This window comes from Aspergillus flavus, chromosome 3, assembly GCF_009017415.1.
Source record: "Aspergillus flavus chromosome 3, complete sequence".
Taxonomy (NCBI): Eukaryota; Fungi; Ascomycota; class Eurotiomycetes; order Eurotiales; family Aspergillaceae; genus Aspergillus; species Aspergillus flavus.
Genome location: NC_092407.1, coordinates 4635229 through 4658247, shown reverse-complemented (window position 1 = coordinate 4658247; position 23019 = coordinate 4635229). Strand labels below are relative to the sequence as shown.

General features: G+C 45.7%; 9 protein-coding genes across 9 annotated transcripts; 5 read left to right on the top strand and 4 right to left on the bottom strand.

Annotated features, from left to right (window-relative positions):
- The first annotated feature begins 30 nt into the window (after window positions 1–30).
- F9C07_1475465 (uncharacterized protein) lies at window positions 31–709 on the top strand. Its single transcript, XM_071508127.1, has one exon. The coding sequence runs from the start codon at window positions 134–136 to the stop codon at window positions 563–565; it is 432 nt and encodes a 143-aa protein (XP_071365307.1). The 5' UTR covers window positions 31–133; the 3' UTR covers window positions 566–709.
- Window positions 710–1164: 455 nt separating this feature from the next.
- F9C07_2105582 (uncharacterized protein) lies at window positions 1165–2200 on the top strand (the record flags this gene model as incomplete). The annotated part of the gene is made up of 2 exons (XM_071508993.1): window positions 1165–1185; window positions 1637–2200. 2 exons carry the CDS (start codon window positions 1165–1167, stop codon window positions 2198–2200), a joined length of 585 nt encoding a protein of 194 aa, XP_071365306.1.
- A 22-nt stretch (window positions 2201–2222) lies between these two features.
- Window positions 2223–2550, bottom strand: F9C07_7639 (uncharacterized protein; the record flags this gene model as incomplete). The annotated part of the gene is made up of 2 exons (XM_071511661.1): window positions 2223–2288; window positions 2335–2550. 2 exons carry the CDS (start codon window positions 2548–2550, stop codon window positions 2223–2225), a joined length of 282 nt encoding a protein of 93 aa, XP_071365305.1.
- A 478-nt stretch (window positions 2551–3028) lies between these two features.
- Window positions 3029–5278, top strand: F9C07_1475469 (beta-lactamase-like protein). Its single transcript, XM_041291441.2, has 4 exons — window positions 3029–3544; window positions 3609–3748; window positions 3809–4153; window positions 4202–5278. Exons 1-4 carry the CDS (start codon window positions 3341–3343, stop codon window positions 4458–4460), a joined length of 948 nt encoding a protein of 315 aa, XP_041145316.1. The 5' UTR covers window positions 3029–3340; the 3' UTR covers window positions 4461–5278.
- On the bottom strand, window positions 5279–8134 carry F9C07_1475496 (uncharacterized protein). The gene has a single exon (XM_041285569.2). The coding sequence runs from the start codon at window positions 7524–7526 to the stop codon at window positions 6096–6098; it is 1431 nt and encodes a 476-aa protein (XP_041145315.1). The 5' UTR covers window positions 7527–8134; the 3' UTR covers window positions 5279–6095.
- A 608-nt stretch (window positions 8135–8742) lies between these two features.
- Window positions 8743–9445, top strand: F9C07_7635 (uncharacterized protein; the record flags this gene model as incomplete). Its single annotated transcript, XM_041291440.1, has 3 exons — window positions 8743–9113; window positions 9166–9318; window positions 9388–9445. 3 exons carry the CDS (start codon window positions 8743–8745, stop codon window positions 9443–9445), a joined length of 582 nt encoding a protein of 193 aa, XP_041145314.1.
- A 6032-nt stretch (window positions 9446–15477) lies between these two features.
- Window positions 15478–15857, bottom strand: F9C07_7634 (Cyanovirin-N; the record flags this gene model as incomplete). The annotated part of the gene is made up of 2 exons (XM_041291435.1): window positions 15478–15665; window positions 15725–15857. 2 exons carry the CDS (start codon window positions 15855–15857, stop codon window positions 15478–15480), a joined length of 321 nt encoding a protein of 106 aa, XP_041145313.1.
- A 2597-nt stretch (window positions 15858–18454) lies between these two features.
- F9C07_1474819 (uncharacterized protein) lies at window positions 18455–20008 on the top strand. Its single transcript, XM_041291439.2, has 2 exons — window positions 18455–18957; window positions 19003–20008. The coding sequence occupies exons 1-2, from the start codon at window positions 18798–18800 to the stop codon at window positions 19920–19922; spliced, it is 1080 nt and encodes a 359-aa protein (XP_041145312.1). The 5' UTR covers window positions 18455–18797; the 3' UTR covers window positions 19923–20008.
- Window positions 20009–21064: 1056 nt separating this feature from the next.
- Window positions 21065–21640, bottom strand: F9C07_7632 (uncharacterized protein; the record flags this gene model as incomplete). The annotated part of the gene is made up of 1 exon (XM_041285568.1): window positions 21065–21640. One exon carries the CDS (start codon window positions 21638–21640, stop codon window positions 21065–21067), a length of 576 nt encoding a protein of 191 aa, XP_041145311.1.
- Between the last annotated feature and the right edge of the window lie 1379 nt (window positions 21641–23019).

The following is a 23019-nucleotide window of genomic DNA, read 5'->3' as shown; positions in this document are numbered from 1 at the left end:
AATGTCGATCTACATCGAACCTCCTTAAACCACGAACAATTATTACAATAAACCATAAATGCCACTAATTCACCTAACAAAGCTATGAAGTACCATCCGGAGTGCACTAACTCTCCCACCACGTAAGGTTACTATGCCAAACCACCCAATGGGTGAGGTCAGCAAGCGCAGCTGCAACAACTGTCGCCAACGGAAAGTCCGATGCGATAGGAAACATCCCTGTGAAGCATGCTTAAGGTCGGGAAAAGAATGCGTATTTCCGGGGCCGAAACGGGCGTCCCGGAAATTGAATAGACCTCCGGCTTCTGAATTAATGGCTCGTTTGAGACAATTGGAAGATGCTGAGAGGGTTCGATTGATGCGTCCTGCAGACAAGGATGACCCTGACCATGGGTCTAATATAGAAGGACGCGGCTCACCAGAAATATATCTCGAGAAGCCAGATCAGAGTGGCCGGTTGGTAGTTAAAGATGGGAGGAGTCGGTTGCCGTGGTTGTGCGGGTCGCTCAGGGCCAAGGTATCCATCGCGATGGTTCAAAATTCGACCTCAGCCCTTTCGAAATAGAGATCCGTCGCCGACTGTGGTGGCATATGTGTATTCTGGACATGCTTGCCTCCGAGGATTAAGGAACAGACACCCAAATCAAACCGGACACGTTTGACACTCGCCTCCCCTCTAATATTGATGGCTATGACTTAGTTCCAGAAATGTCAGAGCTACCATCCGAAAGGCTAGGGTACACCGATATTACTCTTTGCATTATCAGCTGCGAAGTCACGACTAGCGTTTCCCAATTAGGTCCTTCCTTCGGTCGAAATTCGAAGATATCAGTTAGTGACCGAGAGGCCCACATCAAAGCTTTGGCATGTCATATTCAAGATCGGTACCTGGACCATTTTGACCTCGGAGTCCCCATACAATGGATGGTCGCAACAATCGGTCACTAACCTTGAAAGCTCGACCGAAACAAACGACGTTGGAATACCGTACATTCTCATGAGTAAAGCAACCGGCTTTCCGCTCCAAAGAGTGTGAGAAGTCGACTAAATCTGGACAGACCGAAATATCAGCCGAAATAAAAAGCAAGGTACTTTTCCAACTAGGGTCCATCGCATTCAAACTCTCGCAATTGCGCTTTGATTGCATAGGGTCACTCTTTGAACATGATGGGATTGTCCAAGTGGGTGAGTGTTTCTCACGAGGCCACATACTTCATGAGCGGTACTCTTTGGAAGATGTTCCTCGGGGCCCGTTCACCTCAGAGACACAATTCTATAGCCTTATCGAGGCACTAATCCAGCACGCTGAAACTTTCACCACTATCGCATCATTGTTTTGTCGCACCTGTTCCTCGCCGGGAGCTATATGATTCCAGTGAGCTTTATAATAAGGCGTGTGACCTCTGCAATGATTTCGTCACGGTAGGATGCAAAATCGACTCCTCGGACAATAGGCTTGATTATATAATTGCTGGCGAGGCTCTTCGGGATATAGTACCAAAATGGCAGCAATATCTACCAAAACTGGATTCTAATTCATTTCCCCTATGCCACTCGGACTTAAGTGTCAATAACATATACGTTGACAAAGACTATAATATCACATGCATCATTGACTGGGCCTTTTGCTCATCAGTCCCTGAGGCTATGGCTCTCATCCCCCCACGGACTACCACAGTCGCGTGATGAACTTCATGATGATCTCGCCATTTCCTTTAAAGACGGCTTCCTGACTGCGATCTCTAAGCAAGCTAAAGGAATAGGATATCTCAGAAGCACGACATCGAAGTTATTTCAACAGAGCAAATGCGCTTGGTCGCTAAATCGACTTCTGAACTTCGACTCGATAGATGATCATGGCCTACTTGCTGTAGCCTGGGAATGGATTCATGGCTCCGGGAAAGACTTCGAGTCTTACTTTGCCGATCAAAGTTCATTATCCTGCAACATAAACCGCTACAAAGAGATACAAATGGAAGATCAGCCTCCAGAAAAGATAGACAAAGCGGAACGCGACTACTTCAGGGACGATGTACTGAAAAGGTCAATAGCTAGAAGTCTAACCATGACGTCACAATGGCAACTTCAGTACGATCCAAGCCATGAACCACGCCTTAGAAGGGGGGACCTCTTCATTGCGGATTCCAAGCTATGGAAGTGGGTCTCAAAGTTCATACAAGAGAGAGAGGATGCGTTCTGATAACCGCTTTGTCCGGCATGTGTCACAACCGCTGGCGAATATACTCAGCACTTATGTTATAAATGCTCCCAGTCACATCATCCTTGACCTGTCAGGGATGTTAGCAGATGAATTGATGTGATGTATTCGCATACCATATGCAACTGTGCACTAGAAGTTCCAATATCAATTTCCCGGGTGCTCCATTCGGAATCTAATAAATCAGGTTTTGGTCTAATCTCATCAGGGACGAAAGGGCGTCTTGCCTCCTGCACGACAGTGGTAGACTTTGTTCCCCGCTGGGTAATACGCCTTTTTGCGACAGTCCGCTGGCGGGGTCGGGAGATCCGGGGGTGTTGAGGGCTGGGCATATTTTCGTCTAGGCATCTTCCCAAGTCGCGACACAAATTACAATGATATAAAGAGTGTTCCCCGGTCTGCCCCAAGAGAGAAGCTTTGACTTCTAGAGCATAACAACAATCTGCCGCGGCCCACGCGTACATAAATACTACTTCTTGCACGGACCTCGCACCCATATTTAGCGTATACACTATCAGCACGCACCTCTGTGTATAAGTCTAGTACCCCGCTAGATGTGCATGAGGCGTGCATAGTAGATGCGATGTGGCTCCAGAAACATCACATAGCACACAAAGACCTAGTAATAGCTAGTTCTACGCTGTACCCCATTCGCTGCGTAGTAAGACTGACGGACTAGCAAGACCCAGATAATCATTGAAGACTTGGGCTTACGCCGTACATACAGGACGAGCTACCGTCGTGAACTGAGGCAGTAGATATCCAGAAGCTAGGTAATCCAACGGTCAGCCGATGAGCTTCAATGGCATTTACTCAGTACCATTTTAAAATAAACAATAGAAAGAAAAAATGATCACAGAGGATAGAAGAATATCACTGTTGATACCCTCAGTTTCTTTTCCTATGTGGGGCACCCACTCCTACCCCGCCTGTATCAATCTGTTCAAGTTTCTGAGATGGATCCAGTTAACCTACTGGACTGTGGTTGTTACCTATGCAACACAACTACTAACTCGGTGTCACTCGTCCCATATTCCATCTACTGACTGGCTTACAGTCATTAGTTGATGAGAAACACATTTCCAACTGCGCGCGGAAGAGAAACCAGAAAGGCTGCCTACCATGCCCGATCCCAAGATCCAACTACCCGTCACGGATGCCTACGTTCATGTCCAACTCCTTAATGGGGGAAGCATGACGGCCAGATCCCACCTGATCCACGCTGGGGAAGAGCCGACAACGGAGTTTCGGCTGTATAATTGGGCCTTTTTCATCCATCACGCCAAGCAGGGGCGACGCATGCTCTGGGATCTGGGAATGTCATCGGTGCGTCTTCCGCTTTCCAGAGCTCGGGTCCCGCCCAGAAACATACGTTATTCACAGGTCAAAGGTCCCCGAAGATTTCCCCCCGGCTATTGCCAACGGGCCATTAAAAGAGGTCCAGGCCCAGGACCCCCGCGAGCCGATTGAAAAGCAAATCGAGCGCCGCAATGGCGTTGCGGCTGATGAAATAGATACTATCTTGCTCAGGTTTGAAAACATTTAAAGCCCCTTTGTGGGTTGGATGCACTTTCTTACTTATATATATAGCCATGCACATTGGGATCACTGTCGACCGGTAAGCCAGACCTTTAAGAATGCGACCGTTCTTTTCGGCCCTGGTACATCCGAATACTGCGCTCCAGGTCACTTGGTGAACCCATCCTCTCCATGGGACGGAAGATACTTCGACCCGGAACGAGCGACAGAACGGTGGGAGACATTACAAGGTCCGTGGACGCGTTTCGGGCCTTTTGAACGAGCGATGGACTTCTTTGGAGACGGGAGCTTTTGGGTCATTCAGGCTCCGGGCCATATGCCAGGTAATCTGGGTGCTTGTGCTAGACTCTCCACAGGGGAGTGGGTTATGCTGGCTTCTGATTGTTGTCATTCACGGTACACAGTTCCTTACCTCATTCACGAGTTAGACTAACTCTTACGCAGGGCACTGCTTGATGGTACCAAGGAGTTTGGGACTTTCGAACTCAACGGGAACATGGCTTGTCTCCACACAGATGTCACTGCAGCAAAGGACACACTGGCACGGATTAGACTCATAGAAAAAGAGCTAGGGGTACACGTTGCCTTGGCCCATGACCCTACTTGGATGCAGGACGAGAGCGATCCGGTCTTACTTTCTTTACTGGATGAGAAATTCGTTAAGGATATGCGTGCAGCATTTCCACAGCAACAGCCTTTCTAGTGGGGCTTTTACCGGTACATATGGTGTTGCTTTGTAGTATGGAATCCTGGACTTGGACGTGTAGTTCCAATCGCATCCAAATAATCGAAGCTCTAAACATACACTGTTGACGGCAACCCATATTGGAGGGTTCGGCCTGAATCATATCTAATCTGTACTGCTTGAGATATTGAGGGCATATTTTGCATAAAGTTGCCAGTCTTATCCATTTTAGAACAAGAAACTTTCATTGTTAAATTGGTTCGAAAGAGCTTAAGGCTCAACACGGGCACTCAAACCTGTGACAAGTAAAACTTTGCGTCCAATGACGTTTCCAAACTAGAATACCCTTTAAAACCCTTATTCAAATGTCCAAAGATCTGCCGGATCCACTATATGACATAGATCTATAAGCAAGTGCATCCATACGATATAATAGCTTATCTACACACGGAGGCCAAGGCAGCTGTTATAAGCTACTCCATGACAAAGTAATGTTACATATACCAATTAAAGTGTAAGGAAATCATAATTCTATGATTCTCAAGTCAAGATTTGGCTCTTTGACCTCCAACTTTACTAGTCTTTCAATCCCAGATTAGCTTTACTACTCAGAGTAGAAGGCTATCCTTCAAGGATAGAGGAAGAACATTAGTGCGTCCGGAAATACAACCCTTCGTGTAATTCTAGCTCAGACACACGTTATGACTACTAAACTCTACACTGACCTAATACTATCCGTCTTATGCACCACCGGATGTAGCAGCTTACCACATTAACCAAGTTCTAGGCCAATTGTCTACGAAAGCCTGTTTGTATACTATCCTCCAATGTGCTGCAGATTATGAGTTTAGATTACAGTTTCTTTTTGTATATTTCCTGATGCTCAAGCCACTTACACCCATAATCTTAGTTAATAAAGGTGGTGTAATTGAGCCTTGCGATGTGACATCTTTACAAAGGCTAATGAATCAAAGAACTCACCAATTTGGGAGGTTGTTGTACGTGGAAGACCATGCGTGATGAAGGTGGTAAATGAGCCCTGTTGATTCCTGGTACCCTTATATATAGGTATCTGGATAAAGGCCTCGGTGGGGTACATTTACCATGTACATAGGTATCGAGGCCATCTCTTTCTACGATGTCTTAACCATAGAAACGTAACGGGTTATATGGCGCAAAGGACGATGGACATATGTATTGTACTATAAAGGAGATGTTAACAGGTGGATTCAAGTACATAGAAGGTTGCGTTAGCCAAGAGTATTGTCCACGCAGCCCTTGCTTGATAATGCTCATTGATTGACTACAGGTAGATTTAAGGCCAATATAGACAGGCTGGGACCAGCAACAGAAATTGATGGAGGATTATGAAAGAAGAACGAGACCACGAGCCCTCTTAAAGCAGTCAATTTCGTCTTCTAGCTCAATAGACCTCAGAGCACTCCTGTACGTTACGTTGGAATAGTCTTCTCTGAGATACGTCAATTGTTGATTCTGCTTTGTATTGGTAACAGCCAAAGCCTGCTTCGTAGCATAAAGGTGGGTGGCGATGTTTGTTTACTGTTTGGGATCTCGGGTAAAGAAATCGGAAAACACCTGAATGTTCAAATAGGAGGTATTGGATCTATCAGTAATTTGCGCAGAAATATGAAACTAGTCCCTCCAGCCTGTCACAGACGGACCATCACCCTCAATCTGCCGAAAGACAATTTCATCAGACATCTCTCTGAGAACATCCCCATGGATAAGGGTATCTTTGAGCTTTGTCTGAATACCTGGCTGTTTAGAATGCTCTTGATAGTCGGAAGGGAACTCAAAATCATCTTTCACTGGATCACGAGGAGACTGGAACTCTTTACATTTTCGCAGTCGTGCTTCATCCCAGAAGACGTAGCCACGATTCCTCAGCTCATAGTTAGAAGGGAGATCAATATCCCATCTCCATTTTGTCTTCTCATTCCCGACAGCCCATAGCCAACCAAAATTGCAATGCTCAAGACATTCATCGTCTGAATTGTCCTCCGCGGGGTGTCTTTTACTGATTTCTCCTTCGTCTTCTTCTCCTTCAGCCTGATATTCAAAGTGATCCAGTCTGGCTAATATAGATATTTTGCCTTTAGCTTCGGAACCTGAGTTTACAATCATCCTTCTCACAATTGGAAATGGTGCGTTGGTCAGCTTCCGCACGGCTAACATTCCTCGCGAGACCAGATAGTCTATATGCCACGGCCGCTGACTTCTCTTAAAGGATTCGTCATACCACCATAGGCAAAACCAATCCAGCAAACCCCCAATGTCGTTTTTCTCACCACCGACATCGGGGCGCGCATCCATTTTCTCCTTTGCCATTGTCACGAAGTCTTCCTCGATCCTATCGCTAAGCTCTTCCATAAGAACTTTATAGAACTGAGCCACGCAGGATAGTTCTTCAACTTCCCAGGGATGAAGCATTGCTGCAAACCTTGGTGCTGGATCTGTTGAAGGTACCTGGTCGAGGGGACCATTACCAGAAAGTTGTGATACTTGGAACAGGCATGTGTAAATCTCCCATCGAAAAAAAGCTCTTTGCAGACGAGCCTGCTCGGTAAATGATAACAGCATATTTGACACACAGGAAGATTGCTGTAGGTCTGAGAGTGCCCTGGTGCCGTAGGAAACCAGAAGGTGTTCGAAACTGCTGTAGAATTTCCATATGTCCAGTAAAAGCGCGCGATCGGAAACTAACTCGTAGAGCTGTTCGCCTTTTCCTGACTTATATTGGTCAAGGATAGTAGTGGACTCTTGATTTAAGCTATCGAAAAGCTCTTGGTACCTCCTGCGTCGATATCCACCACGCCGTTCTTCATCTTCAGGAACCAACTTCCAGATTCTCTGCGCACGGTACGCCAAGACAAAGTTTAGCTCAACCTCCTGGGGTATGGCATGAAGTAAGATAGAGGAAACAATAGATTGCTTGTATGCTGCAAAAACCCGATAGAATTGTGATGATGCTTTGACTATCGCGTCAAGATCTCTTGCGGAAGTTAGAGACTGCAGGATATTCACTAGTAATTCAGGTGACAATAATGATAAATATGCAGACATTTAGGCGGTATAGTGTCAGATTCCCAAAGATAATGAATATGAAATGACTAGGGATGCTATATTAACTGTAGTTGCACAATGAGGAAGAAGGCATTCAAAACAACCTTCTGTGGGGTGAGGAGCTGGTCCAGATGTCACATGATTTAAGCGCCCTGATGGGGCAGTTATTTTATTGAAACAGTGAACAATTTGTACATACTAAGTGAGTAGTTGTTGTCACGCTATTCAGGATCGGCGCCTGTGTGTTGATCGAATCAATAGCCCAGATCACTCCTTGGACTAAATCTGGCGCTTGTATCCAGAGCATGAACCAACCTTCGACGGGGCTTGGGAGACGCAGCCTGCAAGACCGATAACACAACACAGTACGTAGCCGCTGTCAGGCTATTTTAGGATCCACGTCTGTGCATCAATCTGATCAACAACTCAGCTCATTGCTTGGACCCACCGCGGCGCTTGTATTAAGACCATGGCTCCTCATGCTTCTAAGAGTACAGCTGACACAATCCTATATTCAATAAGCGAATATGACATCCCAGTTATGCTCTTCAGTCACCCAGACTAACAGGAAAGGCTCATGAACCTCAAGGTCATTTAACGAACTGTCTTCATGCTAGGTTCATAGTAGCCTTCGTCTATCTACCCGTGGAAGATAAAACAGATCCAGATGTCAGGGCTGTCGCCCACATAAAGTCTATATTATCTGCGAATGGTTCTGGTTGCATTTTATGTTATACTAGTTTGCAGATCCATAGGATCGGACCTCCTCTCACTACTCTAGACTGGATTATCCAACATCAACCTAGTCATTACAGGTATCGTGAAACCGACACACTGTTTGTTTTGCTTTACAGTGCCTTCTCATCCAATGAGTCCTAGATTATTGTCACACCAGTGAACTCAGGCTGATGCAGGCCTCAGCGCTTAATCAATTCTCTCCACCTCCCAGGAGGTTTCCATGCCCTTCTGCAAATGATAAATAGCCCCATGTGTCCCGGCCATCATATCATCGCGACCATCCAGATCAACCTTTTCTTTTCATCTTTGCAAGAATTTTCTCTAATCGATACCTTTCTTTGCCTGTCCATACACCCTATAACCTACGTATACACTTTCACCCCCACTCCTTTAAGAATAGAGCTCTCGATATATATCAATCTGTCTTGTATCTTCTCTCTTGTCTGTATTCCCAAACGCATCAGGGACACACATAACAATGTCCAATCGGGGAAGAAAAGTCTCAAACAACATCCACTATGACTCTCCGATGAAGACCACGGATCGGGACTACGCAGAAGCGCGGCGATCAAGATACCCGAATACCTACCGAGAAACGCCTCCCGATGAGCGCAGCAGAAAGGACTGGGACCATTACACGGCGCTTACCGCAGAGTCAAATGCCAAGGACAACGAGTACTTTGCCTTGCGTTTGCAAGAAGAAAAACAGTTCGCCGCATACGGGCGACGAGATCGACAGTCTGTTGCAAAGGAGAAGAGCTTCTATACCGAACATAGGGCTGGTCTTTTCCCTGAACAGCATGAAAGGCTAGTCGAACCTTCTCGGCAGAGACACGAGGCGATGATGAGGTCTGTTTCCAGGGACAACATAATGATAGACAAATGACTTAGTATATTGCAGCACGGCCAATGCCCGGGATAGATATCTTGTGGATCATCCGTATGGCTACTACGACTACCCCCAGCGCAAAAGGCACGAGGGTCTCAGAGATGGCGCATACGAAGACACATTGGCAGCCAGACTTGACTTTGATAAGCATTACAAATATGCTGGGTAAGCATAAATTCATTGTACCTCGCCTACTGATGACTTGAACTAGTAGCTAAAAATTATGTACCATAGGGACCCCGCCAGCTCAAAGCGTGACAAGTATGGTCGCCGACAGCCTCGAGAATACTGAATCTTCTGAGGTATACGAGGGCCTGATCGCATGGGAGAAATTGTGACCGATGTACGACACCTTTGGGGAAGAGAATGCTGCTACTGTCTAAATGTTTGGGTTTCCTTTGTTCTGATTTCCTGGTTTAGTTTGCTTTTCCATGCCTCTGTTCCGCTAACATTCTCAATCGTCTGATTTTCAAATTTGTTATTGTTGTATCCTAGTCCTCGTTTTTTGAATCGCTTGTCTTTAGTTTGTTTGCGTTCAGCTAAAAATACAACAAGGCAATATTCTGTCTAACCAGAGAGGTGTTCCTCGTAAGCCACACAGTTGAGATAGCTTCGGATACCAGTTTTCCTACGACTTGATATTGGTCGTTGAAAATATCTCAATCCCCAGGAAGCAACGTTGCCCGGAATTGTCTCTTTTTCATTTTTCCGACTTGCAGGTATCGTACGAAATTTGTAGTCGGAGAAATTGTGTAACTTCCATAAATCATATCGATCATATAGCGGCTCGATCATCACCTGATTCCTGGTCCCTTTGCCAGTCTTCTTTCCCTCTCCAATAAGATACTGTTGTTTTGGGTCGTGAGATCAATATTAGTCCACATATGTAGGATAAAGCACACATGTGTAGCATAACCAGATGTTTTACTTTTTTTACCGGACCGAAGGTCTCCTTACCGCCTATTCGTGTCGGTTGTTAATAGATGCTCACATCATCTTTGCCAAAGGTTCTCTATGGACCTCCCCAAGAGGCCTGGCTAGATGGTGTCGAGATGTTTGATGTTACATGTATTACACCGCCTTGTAAGTTCATCTTGAGCAAATATCCTGACTCTCTACTTAGGCCTATCAAACATAGCTACGTCGTGTATGTTGACCAACTAGAACTAGTAACGAGGGGTATCCTCAACTGGGCCACAACACTGATTTAAGATGATGGAGAGCTAGGATACTCAATGTTTGACTTACATAGAACGACAATACCCCTTTCTCTGGGACCTAGAACGACCCTGTGTAGCCTTTTCTAAAACTAATGAGGTCCACTACATTATAGACTAAAAACATATCACTAAGTTGGGATACTACCTATTGACTATTCAAGGCTTTGACTGAGGCCGAATACTACTAGCCTAATCCATCCTTTGCCGCCTGAGAAAGATGATACACAGAGAAGACGGGAGCTTTTCGACTATCTTTTACCGGAAAGGAGTGGCAGAGAGCATCTCTGTGGGGACGCTATCTTACGTGTGGAGCAACTAAAGTAAGCCTTGTATAATTTTACTTAACGGTAGAGCCCTTCCTGTTACGCAAAATCTGCATACAGCTTTGCCGCACATCCGAGGCCCTTAGCCCTAGAGATTAACGTGGGTTGATGCAATATGTATCAACCAAGATGACGACGATGAGAAGAGCTTACAAATCCCACTTATGTGAGCGATCTATGCACAAGCTGGTCGCGTTATTGTCTGGCTGGGAGAAGCCATAGCGGACGGTCATAAAGCACGTAAGATAACTCACTAGCAGACGACTAACGGCAATAGGACAGACCCTCGCTGGCTTTTAAGTGAGTATACAGGCATTAACGAATGATTGAAGGTACAATGGGAATGGTTCTAATGTATATTGGTAAGAAGGCTATGGTATAGCAAGATATAAGTCTAATAGCTGTGATGGGTGCTTCAGGAGGTTCCTTCTGCATATTTGCTATAGGGGAAATGCTCGAAATGTATTGCAACTATAGTGCTACTAAGCTGCAAGACATAGTTTACGCCTTGCTAAGATTAAGTGCTGAAACCGCCGATAAGGCTCGATTAAAACCCAACTATCATTGCCAATGACATGAGGTCTTCAAGCAGGCTGCAGATCACTGTGCATGTATTTCCAAATTCATACTTTGTCAAGACGTGGCCAAAGATACCTATCGTTGTGGTCAAAGGAAAGGGGGTGGGCTCTAGACTACATTAATTATGTTGAAGAAGGAAGTTCCAAGTCTGGCTATCAACAGATCAATATAGACTATAAGAATACCGCTCATTCACTGGGTTTCCCAAGTCAAGGGGGCACTCAGTGGACACTGCAGGGTTCTGTAGAACCCATCCAGTAAGGTAATATTATCTTTCTTTTATAGGGAGCTCTGAGTCCTTTCATTGCTAAACTTCGCAACGACTACTTAAGCGTTATTATGAGTACGGCAACACATCAGACAGACAGAGATATGGAATGCTCTGATGTGGTTTCTGCTGAAAACAAGTTTCCCACAAATAGTCCCCTCAATTACTCTTTTATCACATAGGAGCTATCCTTAGCTGGTGAGAACAGTGACAGTACATTAAAAGATAAAATGGATCTCATCTCTGTGGCACCACTTTACCAAGAAAATGATTCTGGAAAAAGAAAAGACTACATAATATATCACTTATCATAAACGGCATAATAATGCGGATATTGGAGAAAGGAGATTCTAAAGACCAAATAAGAGATCTACTTCTATCACCATGGGAAGAACCTGTCAGTCTCTCAAGATTTGGTCATAGTAGCAGCATCAAGCGAAGGATATCAGGCAGCCAACAATATGCAATATCTTCTAGTATATTGTGGACATAGCCTACTACCAGTCTCTGAAGGTGTGGTCAAGGTAACTGCAGCAAATAAAAGACCTGATGGAACTCGCCTTATAACTCTTCTACATCAGCACTGAGCAGAGAGCTTACCATTGACTGAAAATGGGACCAAGAAAGCAGAAAGAAATGAAGGATCTTGTGGGGTTCTAATAGTGCAAGCCATTCGGACAATACTGAAACGTCAGCACAATCTAACGAATTAGGTCATACAACTCAGGTTTTCGCTGCGTCAGAGGTCCTTGAGATATGATAATTATGTTGTCAGATAAGGATGGGGCTTTCCCATGCCCAAGTAGATATATGTCGGTCCCTATTTTATTCCTTCTTAGACAATCAAAATGCGATTTCGATTTACTTATTCAACGGGAAACCCATCTCCCATTTCGTGCCATAACCAGGACTAAGAGTACTACGAAGCAAATGAGGCCATGTAATCCCATTCCTACAATGCATGCTTTATCACTCCCTCACACCTTCTATAGGTCTGATGTGACTCTGCTTCTCCAACATAGTCCGGCTAAGCGAGGGGACATCATAGCGCCTATCCACAGCTCATGAAATGTCAAGCCGTCGTTATTCAGGGACTAGTCCTCCCTATTGTATGCCGAACGACCTAAACGCACTTGGTCGATTAGGCAGCTAGTGTTCTCACTCACGAAGAGCATATTTCGCCCATACATCGATTTAATGTGGCGAACACTTTTACAGAGAGCGCTCAACAATGGGTGAGCCAGTACCCAGAATGCATGTGATTCCGACTCAAGGATGCAACAGATAAGTTTGTGCGTGCGGTGATAGAGACCGCTACCAGCAGCTCCGGCTACAGATAACGGTTTCCCTCTTCTACCGGTTGGGTATTATATTTTGTTTATGGACAATAATTTAAGTCTTCTCTAGCCTGACGAAAGGAAATCTATGAATCGAATTGATTTCTGCTACAACCTCTTTGTGTTATTTTGAAACTATATGGCCTGTGTAGTCGTAAAGCAACATAGATATCGGTACACAAATAGTATGAACAACGTGAAGTATATTCCAATCTCGGCGTTCTCCTATAATTCCCCGAACGACTATATTGAGCATACGACTTTACTACGCTTGATGTTGCTCTCTGCAAAGCCTCTACTACAAATCCGCTCTCCTTCGCGGCCGGCCAATCTCTGACCCTCAACAAGCCAAGTTTAGATGGCGGTGTTGCGTCTGGGTGCCTTGATAGTTCTTTGCCAATATACTATTGCCTCTTGCGCATAGCAATACACGGAAGACCCTGCCAATGAGGAAAACTTTTGAGTAAGGCTTGTTTGAATAACAATGATCCATTTCTAGAGGGCCCTTATGACATGCAAAAAATACCCTGACACAATGTAAATTAACGACACTTCATAACTGCGAATCCAGATTCCAGAATATTAATCTTGATAATCCTGGTCTGGCTTTCTGTGGCCGTGCCATCTAACCTCGGTCTCGCGACTGAAAAGAAAGTCCCAGTAGCTATCTCTGACCCGCGCAACAGCTGGATCTTGGCACGCCTCTTCAAACAAGAAATCGTGAGGGTATTCCGCAGCTTCCAGGTCCCGTAAATACTTTTGGAAAAGCTCTTCAAATTTTGGTGAGCACTCCCGGTCATCAGCAGCCACGTATGTCGCGTGTTCATCTATAATGTCCATGCCTTGGGAGACATCTACGCATCAGCCGGTTAGCAGGTCCCTATCCTATGCCGTAGTACACATATAGTATTTGGCAATGTCTTTTGGATGTACCCCGTACAGCTTCTTGTAGACGTCGTAATCCCGTCGACCCTAATCCCGGTACAGCTCTGCGTCAACCAAGGCCTCTCCTTCGCAGGCTTTTTTGTTCACCGCTTTGATCATTTTACAGTCCTCGTCGCTGGCGTACGGAGGATTATAGCGGCCACTCCGCAACAACGGATGCGCTGAGCTACGGAAATCCTTCCGGCCACAATGATGTGTGTCCGGTGAATGATCTTACCATATCTTTTATTGGATAGCTACATACGTGATAATATTGATGTGATAATATCATGGTAGCAATGTATTACCTCTGAACAGATACAACAACCTCCATGAAAAGCACAATCGACAGAAAACAATTATATCAATTATCCCATCTATACCCATTTATCTATCTACAGCTTAAACTTCACCTCCAATTACAATACAGAAGAGCCCTTTGCATGAACTAAATACCAACCAAGCCAGTCAACAAGCCCGCCGGTTAGTACCCTATTAGCACATAGGGCAAGGTAGGCTAGGTAGCTCCCCTTAATAGGTACAGTGAGCAAGATACTAGATGCAGCAACAAAATACACCATGGTGTAGGGCCAGCCATATTCATTCTGTTTCGCATATCTGTTCATTCTCTCAAGCTGGACCCTAAAGTAATGAACGGGTATAGTTCGCAGATCTATAAGTCGACTGATTATCTGTAACCATAGGAAGCTCCTCTCACACATTGGCTCAGGTATTGACTCTAATAGCTGATATACTGCGATCCCTAGGGGAGTGGAAAATACATGTCCCTCGTAAACCACGGGTTAGCAATAATATCTGGTATTGGGGCTATCTGAATCATCTTCTGGATAGAATGGCCCCGAACAATTAAAAGTGCATTACCTCGTAGTACGGTATGTGATAGAATACAATAGAAATTCTCAATTATTTAAGTTATGTTCATCCGATTGTTTATACGATGCGGATATCAGCGGTCTGGTATCAGCGGTCTGGTGCAGCTACTAATAACAGTATTCGTGGCATAGTCACCACATTCTCTTCCCTTTGTCCATAGGAATGTTGGTGGGACGTAGGCCCCATCGATAGGTAGATTGGAGACACCCTGCGAGGCCATGAAGCGGTTAATCAACTGGTCTCTCTCTCGCCAGATGACCCGGAGACTGTGGCTTAAGTTGGCTCTTTTTCCTTCTCGCCAATCACGCCTTGGTTATATTATGCAGCGTTAGAACCAGTCTACTGACCAGCTAGCGTAGGGCTTCGAAACGTTGCCGCCCCACTGGCAGAACTCCCGCACCACCCAGCCACTAGCGACCCACGGAGAAAAGGTTCAACGAAGAGGACCTCTTCAAAGATTAAGTGAGTGCTTATGAGGACGGAAATTCTGGTTCCAGTATTTCGGCGCTTGCTAGGTTGTGTATTAATGTTGCCTTTCTATTTTGTATGTTTTCATTTCTATTGTTACTTTTATTCTTGTCCAGTTGTCTGTGCATAGCAGACATACACCATAGGGCCTATGAGTAATTTAGGAGGAGTTAGGGCTACATCGTCAGGCCTTGATGGCATGCTTTATTATCTCACTAGATATCGTTTCCACAGAGGATGGCTTGAGAATCGTCAATTGAACTACCTCCCTCCAGTGTACATGTATCGTTATTCAACTCATTAGACAGACATCACGCGAAGACAAAGGCACCGTCGTCATTGTTGATTCGCTCAGAAAGATTTACATTGCTCTCAACGGGCTCTCCCTCGCCATTGAGCAGGACTGCACGTAGAACTGGCACTTCGTCGTCTCCTTCGATTGCAAAATGGACATCATCGGCCGTGTGGGAGAAGTTCTCGCCGCCCCACTGGAAGTGTCCTAAAGAAAGCCGGTGTTAGAATGGTTTGGCTTAGATTAGACATTTCTAAGTCACCCACCGTCGTCATTTCCGAGGAACTCATCGAGGTTGATCTCGGCGTCCTTTAGGTCTCCGTCCTCGTTTCTGAGACGTGCGAAGAGGATGTGGTTATCTTTGATCTCGATATCCTCGGCAGACTGGTGGAAGCTCATGGCGAATGAAGGGGGATTAAGCGACTGTTAAAGAGGATATGAATGACGTTTGTTTGAAGAGGTAAGGATGAAGAAGTTGATTGACACAATTGCAAGAGAAGCAAACAAGAAGGTCAACAGGCGGGCTTTATAACCCCTCGACCATTGACAGCGGGGTATACCCCACGTTGCGCTATTACAAGGATTCATGATGTCCAACACATGGCCTACTATCATTAGTCCAGTACTCCCGCTTGGCTGCAGGCAGTGGAGAGGCGAAGGGGCAGAAGGGGCGGCTCCATCAAGAAATGGTGTTGCAATCGGAGCTGGGAGATGGCTTTCGGGCCTCCAGGCAACAGCCATAACGGAGAAATCTGGTGGCTCTTGCCAAATGAAATCGGCACGAGCGCTGCTGTTGTAGAGAACCCCCCCACTCGGCGTGGTTGTAACAGTACAGAGGCTCTTGGCGGACATATAAACAGTGGACCCTAGAGGGGAATGGCCCCAGCGGCGGGCGGGGTACGCTCCTTTGGGAGACGCTGTCAAAAATCAGTATGGCATTAGTTCGCAACTAGGCAGAGGTATTAATATAATCCATGGTATTATATGGTCGTTCTGCCGGATCTTTGGGAGGTTGCATGATTGAAGCGTGGAAGATGGGGTGAATTCAATAGGTCCGGCCCATTTCTCATGGTGACAGCCTTTCTTACTGGCGGCGCCGGTGTATATGTCATCCAAGCCACTGCAGGGTCCGCATTGGTTTGTAGTAAGGACGCCAAGCTAATTGCTGCAAGTGGCGTAGGGCTGACGTGATTTCGCAGCTCATGTGCTGCATCAGCGTGAATTGGTCTCTGTTGTTGCGTTTCTTGTGGCTTGTACATACACAAGATCTGCAAATATCAAAGCGGAAGTGGGTGCCAACTTGCAACCAGCCACTGGTGCTTCGAAGACAAATCTTTCCTTATCTTATTTATCAGAAATCAATTTTCTTCGGTCGGATTGTATATATGCTTTTTGACCAGCTTTATAAATACAGAACACGAAATTGGCCGTGATCTAATTTATTTTTCTTGTATGTTGTTCTCGTATTGTCCCTTTTTCAATGTACTGACCCGCAGGTATTCGCACGAGATTAACGCGAGGGAAATAATGCGGAATCCATCTCCGTCAGCACCAAAACAAATAAATTATCATGTGAGACATCTATTGGCCTATAACTGAAGTTATTATAGTGGACCTTACCAGTGCTGAGTGCGGGCAATTCGGTGGTACAAGGAGGGCCCAGGTGCCTTGTAATGATTTCAGAGGATGCAGCATGGCTGATAAAGATTGTGAACTTTATGGCGATACCCAGACAGTAGGATATGGCAATGATGCGAAAGTTTGTGGTAAATGCAATGGTGAGGGCGGGCTCGGATGTTTGGGTATATTGCCTGCTACCTGAGACATAAGCATGTTTTCTGCTGATTAAAATAACTGCACCTGAGTGTATTACCTAGATCAAGTCTCTTAACATGCCTGCATATTACTATCAACTTGAAGATGTATCGACCGGTCGAACTTATTATTGACTCTTGGCTCAATCCAAACTACTAGTAGAGGGTTATTAAGGTCTTCACTTCCACCGAATCTCTTTCCACATTTTCTGCAGCAGCTATAGCTGCTCGATTTGGGTTGTCATGCTTAGAAGTGTCGAGTGCATTGTAAAAGGATTGAACCTAGCAGGTGGGTTGATTTTGTAACTCGTATTGAATTATATACTTTTACTAAAGAACTACTCGTCCTGTAGAAGCTCTGCTGCTGACGGCCTGTCCCTTGGATCAAGCTTCATTATTTTTAGAATAAATTCCTTATCCTCTTTAGATATCTCCTGTTGTGAAATCCTTGAAAACGGTTTTTTCTTTTCAGAAGAAATACTATTCATGATGTATGCCAGGATGTTTAATGTCTCCTAAGAGCAGATCTTGCGGTATGTCAAAAAGAATGGCCCGAAGAACTGATACTGTCTCTAGAAAATAAACGTACCCAGGCGCTAAAAGACTATATGTCTGTTTGTGTGCCCCAGCCAATTCGGAGCTGCCCTTCAGGACTCCTCCAGGTTGGCGCTCCTATCAAGTCGCCATCTTTGGCATACGCCGAATCCGCAGGAAGAGTATTTCCACAGTCTGCAAGTTGCACATCTGTAAACCGTACATCCCCAAGTCCATATTTTACAAGGATATTGTCGGGCTTGACATCTTCAAACTGTATAAGAGAATGCACTCAAACTAGATAGTAATCATTACTCACCTGTGTGTACGAAATTATTGTCATGTAGAACCTTTAGGGCTTCTAAAATCCTTCTAGCAACATATCTGATCCCCTGACCTGTAAGCCGCTTAAAAAGAGATGCATTCAGAATGTTATTACCTAAATATTTCAAAACTATAGCGGGTGAATCCGATGGCTCGATTATCTCGTCGATTAAGGGGCGTATAAAGGGGGATTAAAAGAGCTTCAGAATATCACACTCATTCTAAACGCGAAAATCGGTGATACTTTTCACAATCACTGGTTGATTGCTTCCAGCTTTACTAAATAGAGCTATTCTAAGTTGAGTCTGCCCTTAGATTTTCAGTAGCTGCGTACCTTGCGAGCTAAACTGTCTTGCAGTTGTTTGCCAATAGCGTATATTCCGTTCCGCCCTCGCAGGCATTGGCCTATCCGGAGAGAACAGGCCATGGCTCGTTGTATCACATCTGAAAAAAGTGTTTTCTTGGCTATCAACGCAAACGAACTCTTGCCATCACACCTAGAGCGAAGCGCGGATTTCAAGTGCTACGTTTAGCCGGGGTCGGGTTTACGGTACGAAGCTGTGCGAGTCACCTCAGGCATCAAATCTCGGCTTTAGGCATCAACGCGTTCTTTAGGCTTGCACAACGCGTTGAACCACCATCATCCCTCACCATCCTAATCACCAATATGCCGAAGGATCCGATTTACAAGGGTCTAGGGGATGTTCTAGGAGGAATTCCTCTAGATTCCATCCAGCCAAGAGATGGCATTACCACGAAGGTCGATCTAACAACATTAACATCCTACAATCTACTTCCAAAACAGCGGAAAACAATCGTCGTTCCTGGTACGTAGATCAACCCGACCTGAATATGAATGCTCAAAATATCAGGCTCACCCTCCATATGGAGGCCACCGAATACACCAAGGAAGGTGAAGGCAGATGCGGGGAAATACCAGATGGATCCGAATCGACATGTATTTCCCAAATGTTCTCTCGAGCCACTGTTCAGAGCATTATCGCTCACACAGCCGAACATGAAACTGAATGACATCGATCTTGTGACGGACCGACGCAACCTCCGTCTTTTGCTGGGTTTCGTGAGTGCTAAAAAGAACACATTCCGCATCGATGTGGAGGTCGTCAACAACACAGTATTATTCTCTTGTTGGACCCCAAAAGCAGTTAACTATGTGAAGGGGTTTCATGGTTATGGACACGAATTTGAAAAGGTGTCCACCCGGCAGCCAAAGGCAGTCAGGGATAGCTTGACACATAATCGAATTATTCGCTACATGCTCGGGGATGTCAAGATTATTATGCGATACGAAGTTGACGGTTGTACCGGATCTGACAAGGACATTCGCACGGCAATGCCTATATCAGAGGTCCAAAGGACTCCAACAGGCTATACAGTATTGAAGTGCGGGCAGTTGGTCTCCCCATCTCGAATAATCGAAATCAAAACTGGAGCAGCCGGGAAAAACCTGGTTATCTCTAAGAACACAGAACAGCTTTGGTTTTCCCAGACACCCTTTCTCTGCGCTGGTCATTACGATGAGGTTGGGAATTTTACAAGCATTACGAAAAAGAACCACTTGAAGTTGGGAACACTTCAGAAATGGGAGAATAGCCATCAAGAACAGCTAAAGAAACTTGCAACATTGCTTCGAGTAATCGTTGAATTGGCAAAAGCAGCAGCTTGGAAGAAATTCGCATTGGTTTCATCAGAAAACACATTGAAAGTTTTTGGTTTGACAAATCAGAATGATAAAGGACTACCTGTTGACTTGCACTCTATGTGGGAGTAGATCGGCAGTGTAGTCGACGGTTCTGGATGAAGTGTTTTTGTCAAATGATCTTTCTGGCTGTCTTCAGAGCTGTGCAAATTTTTAATGTGCAGCTCTCTCCTTAATCTTCTCGAAAGAGCCGTGAGGCCAAGGTATCATCGCCGCTCTTCTCCTTCCTCTTTATCTTCTTTTTCATTCTTTTTTTTCAAAAAAATTCTTTTTCTTTTCTACTTTTCTTTTAGACAGGGCGAACACGTGACTGTTATTCACAGGACATTCTGGATTAGATAGGTTCCTTCTAGCTACAGCTGCTACGATTTCAGGTGACATATGTCTACAGATTGACAATATTATTTCGGTGTCATATTCAAGGATATATTTCATCATTCATCAAAATACGTGCGGGATGCCCACACGGGTTACTAAAATCGATCACCTATAACCCATGTCACATGAGGGCAAAGGGAAAGCGTATTGGGACATAAGCTTTATCTTGACTATCAATGCACATTATATGATATCTACGAGAGAGTCAGGTTCATTATCCATTACGTGAGAGAAGGCAATTCCTTCCGTTCAATCATATATGATTATGGTTATAACTCAGTAACCAAGAGGGCTGAACAGGATAAAGACCACTTCGGTCAATTAACAAAAAGAAAACATCGGCAACTTGGCTCGCAAGTCGCAAAAGGTCATGGCAACATAGCTCATAAACAAGGTATGTCTCGGTACAACCGAGAAAATGAAGAAAACAGATGCTCCATCCTTAAGATGCTTGCATAACCGGATACAACACCCGCTCATTCAATGACAGCAAAGGAAACCTGACAGGCAGGTAGGGGTGCAGGATATTCCCATAACGGCGAACACAAATCCTCCATAAGGAATTGAAGACATCCCAGGAACCCGATGACAAGATAGTCTACCCCCTCGGGGGTAAGACATTACCTCCGATCAGTACCAATGATCTAATCTCACTCGGAAGTGGAAGAGGCAATCCGAGACCGAAATAGGTGGGTAGAGTAGCCCGTAGCCGCTGCCATAATCCTTAGATAATGACAGTCATGGCTATATAACCATATATACCGAAGCCGAAGAGCGGTATAGAGGAAAAGAAGATGAGAAACAATCCGTCAAAATTGACGGAACCACTTCTTCATTCAGCTCTTGTCATCGCGCTGGCGCAAGCGGCCAACACCGCCGCGGACAGTGTCGCGGAGACTGAATCCTCCGAACAACCAGTCGTTCGAGTGACGACCGTAGTGGTTCACGGTTCCGCTGTAGCGACGGTAGTCGTCACTGGATTTGCGGGAGTGGTAGGAGTCGGATCTGCGCTTTGTGGAGTGGGTCTCCTTGATGGAAGAAGGGGAAGCCGGGGGTGACATTTGGGTGGGGCTCTCAGAGCGACGGGGAATGCTGATGCGAGCCATTTTGTCGCGTTTGAGGATGTAGGTGCTCTCTGAGTCGGAGCGACGCGTGCGTGTGGTGGTTGGGATGTCGCTAGGAGCGGGGGATTTGGACCGAGAGCGAGAGCGGGAAACGAAGAGTCTTCCTGCTGTCAGGGAGAGGTGATTGGACTTTGTTTGAGATTGAGTTGAGGAAGTGGGCCTTTCTGGAAGGCTTGAGGAAGAGTTGGATGAGGAAGTAGTGGTTGTATGGGAGAGGGAATGCTCAATGCTTGTCCGCTGTGGTTGCTGGATGTCTACTTGGGGAGCAGTAGTGTTCTGATCTTTCATCGCTTGAAGGAAGAGAAATAGAGAAGCTTGGTACTATTAAGGTAATTATCTAAGAAGCAGAGATAATTGTTGCTGACTAGAAGAAATCCCCGAGAAGCACGGGGTCCCGAGGGTTATTTATGTTTCTAGTCGGCCTCTCCGAACGGATTCTGCTGACAACCATTTATCTTTTAACTCATTCCCCTCCTCGGCCTATCGCGATGGGAGGCTGTCAAATTGGCACGCGGCCCCCTGTCGGAGGTGACCGTGCCGGCGAATGGGAGGATGCCAACACGACGTCGGGCCCCATCGATAGGGCTTTAGCTTGGATTCTCGTTTCTCTTTTTGACTCAAGTCGGTGAGGGTCCTGGGGAGACCCACCGCTCTGCCCTACGAGGTACCCGACCTAACCAATCACCAGCTGCGACCGACCCGCACAACCCATGAAGAGGCTCGAATTCACCGCTTCTGCCTGGAAAAGTCACCCTTCCCTTTAGTCACTCCCCAACTCCGTACAATGGAAATTATTCTGCCTGATTGTCGTGGTTTCCTTCCCATCCCGAATACGAACTGTCGTGGTTCAAGACAATCTGTCACCATCCGTCGGGCAGCTGTCTTTTTTCTTCCTCCCGGAGGATATGAACATAAGACCAGTCAGAAAACGACTCGGGAGATAACCCCTCACTTGGACAAAACAACACGACATGTTCAGCTGATGCATTCCGGGCTAAGACAACGCCCGGCCCAGAACTAGTTTCTAGCGTACTTCGAGAAGACACGCAAAAACCAAGTCGTTCATTCTTGGCCCCCACTCGTACTAAATTTGACAACCACAATCTGACTGGCTACTGCGTGAACAAGATGATGACAGGAAATTCCTACACGGGACTGGTCCTAGGGCTGAAAACTGGCCAGGATCCACGGTCGGCGTCCCATTACGGCTGACAACATACCGCGGTATGGGCCTGTGGAAACCAGGTAACATTGTTTTCTAAAATTGATCTCAAACATACCATCCCGCGGAGATAGCTATCCATTTTTCCAAATAAATCGACCAATGCAACCTTGACTTGTGCATTCCGCCCGGATATCGGAACATTCTTCGCTCAACTTGAGGCTCTATCTTTGCCCAATGACATCATGATTGGCGCGCCCCGTTTGCCAAGAGGTTCAGTCATCGGCACGCTCGTTCCGTGCTGGTCCGAATGGTCGGACTTGTCCTCCTCTTCTGTACGGAGTATGTCGGGGTTCTTGGTCGATGATGATAGGTCCGGTGGTAGGGCAATACCATGGGTGCCCTCAGGGTATGTATGTTAAGGCCGGGGTTACTGGGGTAAGGTAAGATCTGACAGGTTTACTATGTTCTGAATTGAATGGATTATCCCATACAGTAATACTGT

What these genes read in the sequence shown, in the direction of transcription:
- F9C07_1474819 (XM_041291439.2), top strand. Translation starts at nt 18,798, where the DNA reads ATGCCGAAGGATCCGATTTACAAGGGTCTAGGGGATGTTCTAGGAGGA. An exon ending in GAAAACAATCGTCGTTCCTG is followed by an intron (nt 18,958 to 19,002) that starts GTACGTAGATCA and finishes TCAAAATATCAG; the next exon opens with GCTCACCCTCCATATGGAGG.
- F9C07_1475469 (XM_041291441.2), top strand. Translation starts at nt 3,341, where the DNA reads ATGCCCGATCCCAAGATCCAACTACCCGTCACGGATGCCTACGTTCAT. An exon ending in GGGATCTGGGAATGTCATCG is followed by an intron (nt 3,545 to 3,608) that starts GTGCGTCTTCCG and finishes CACAGGTCAAAG; the next exon opens with GTCCCCGAAGATTTCCCCCC. An exon ending in TCTGATTGTTGTCATTCACG is followed by an intron (nt 4,154 to 4,201) that starts GTACACAGTTCC and finishes ACTCTTACGCAG; the next exon opens with GGCACTGCTTGATGGTACCA.
- F9C07_1475496 (XM_041285569.2), bottom strand. Translation starts at nt 7,526, where the DNA reads ATGTCTGCATATTTATCATTATTGTCACCTGAATTACTAGTGAATATC.
- F9C07_1475465 (XM_071508127.1), top strand. Translation starts at nt 134, where the DNA reads ATGCCAAACCACCCAATGGGTGAGGTCAGCAAGCGCAGCTGCAACAAC.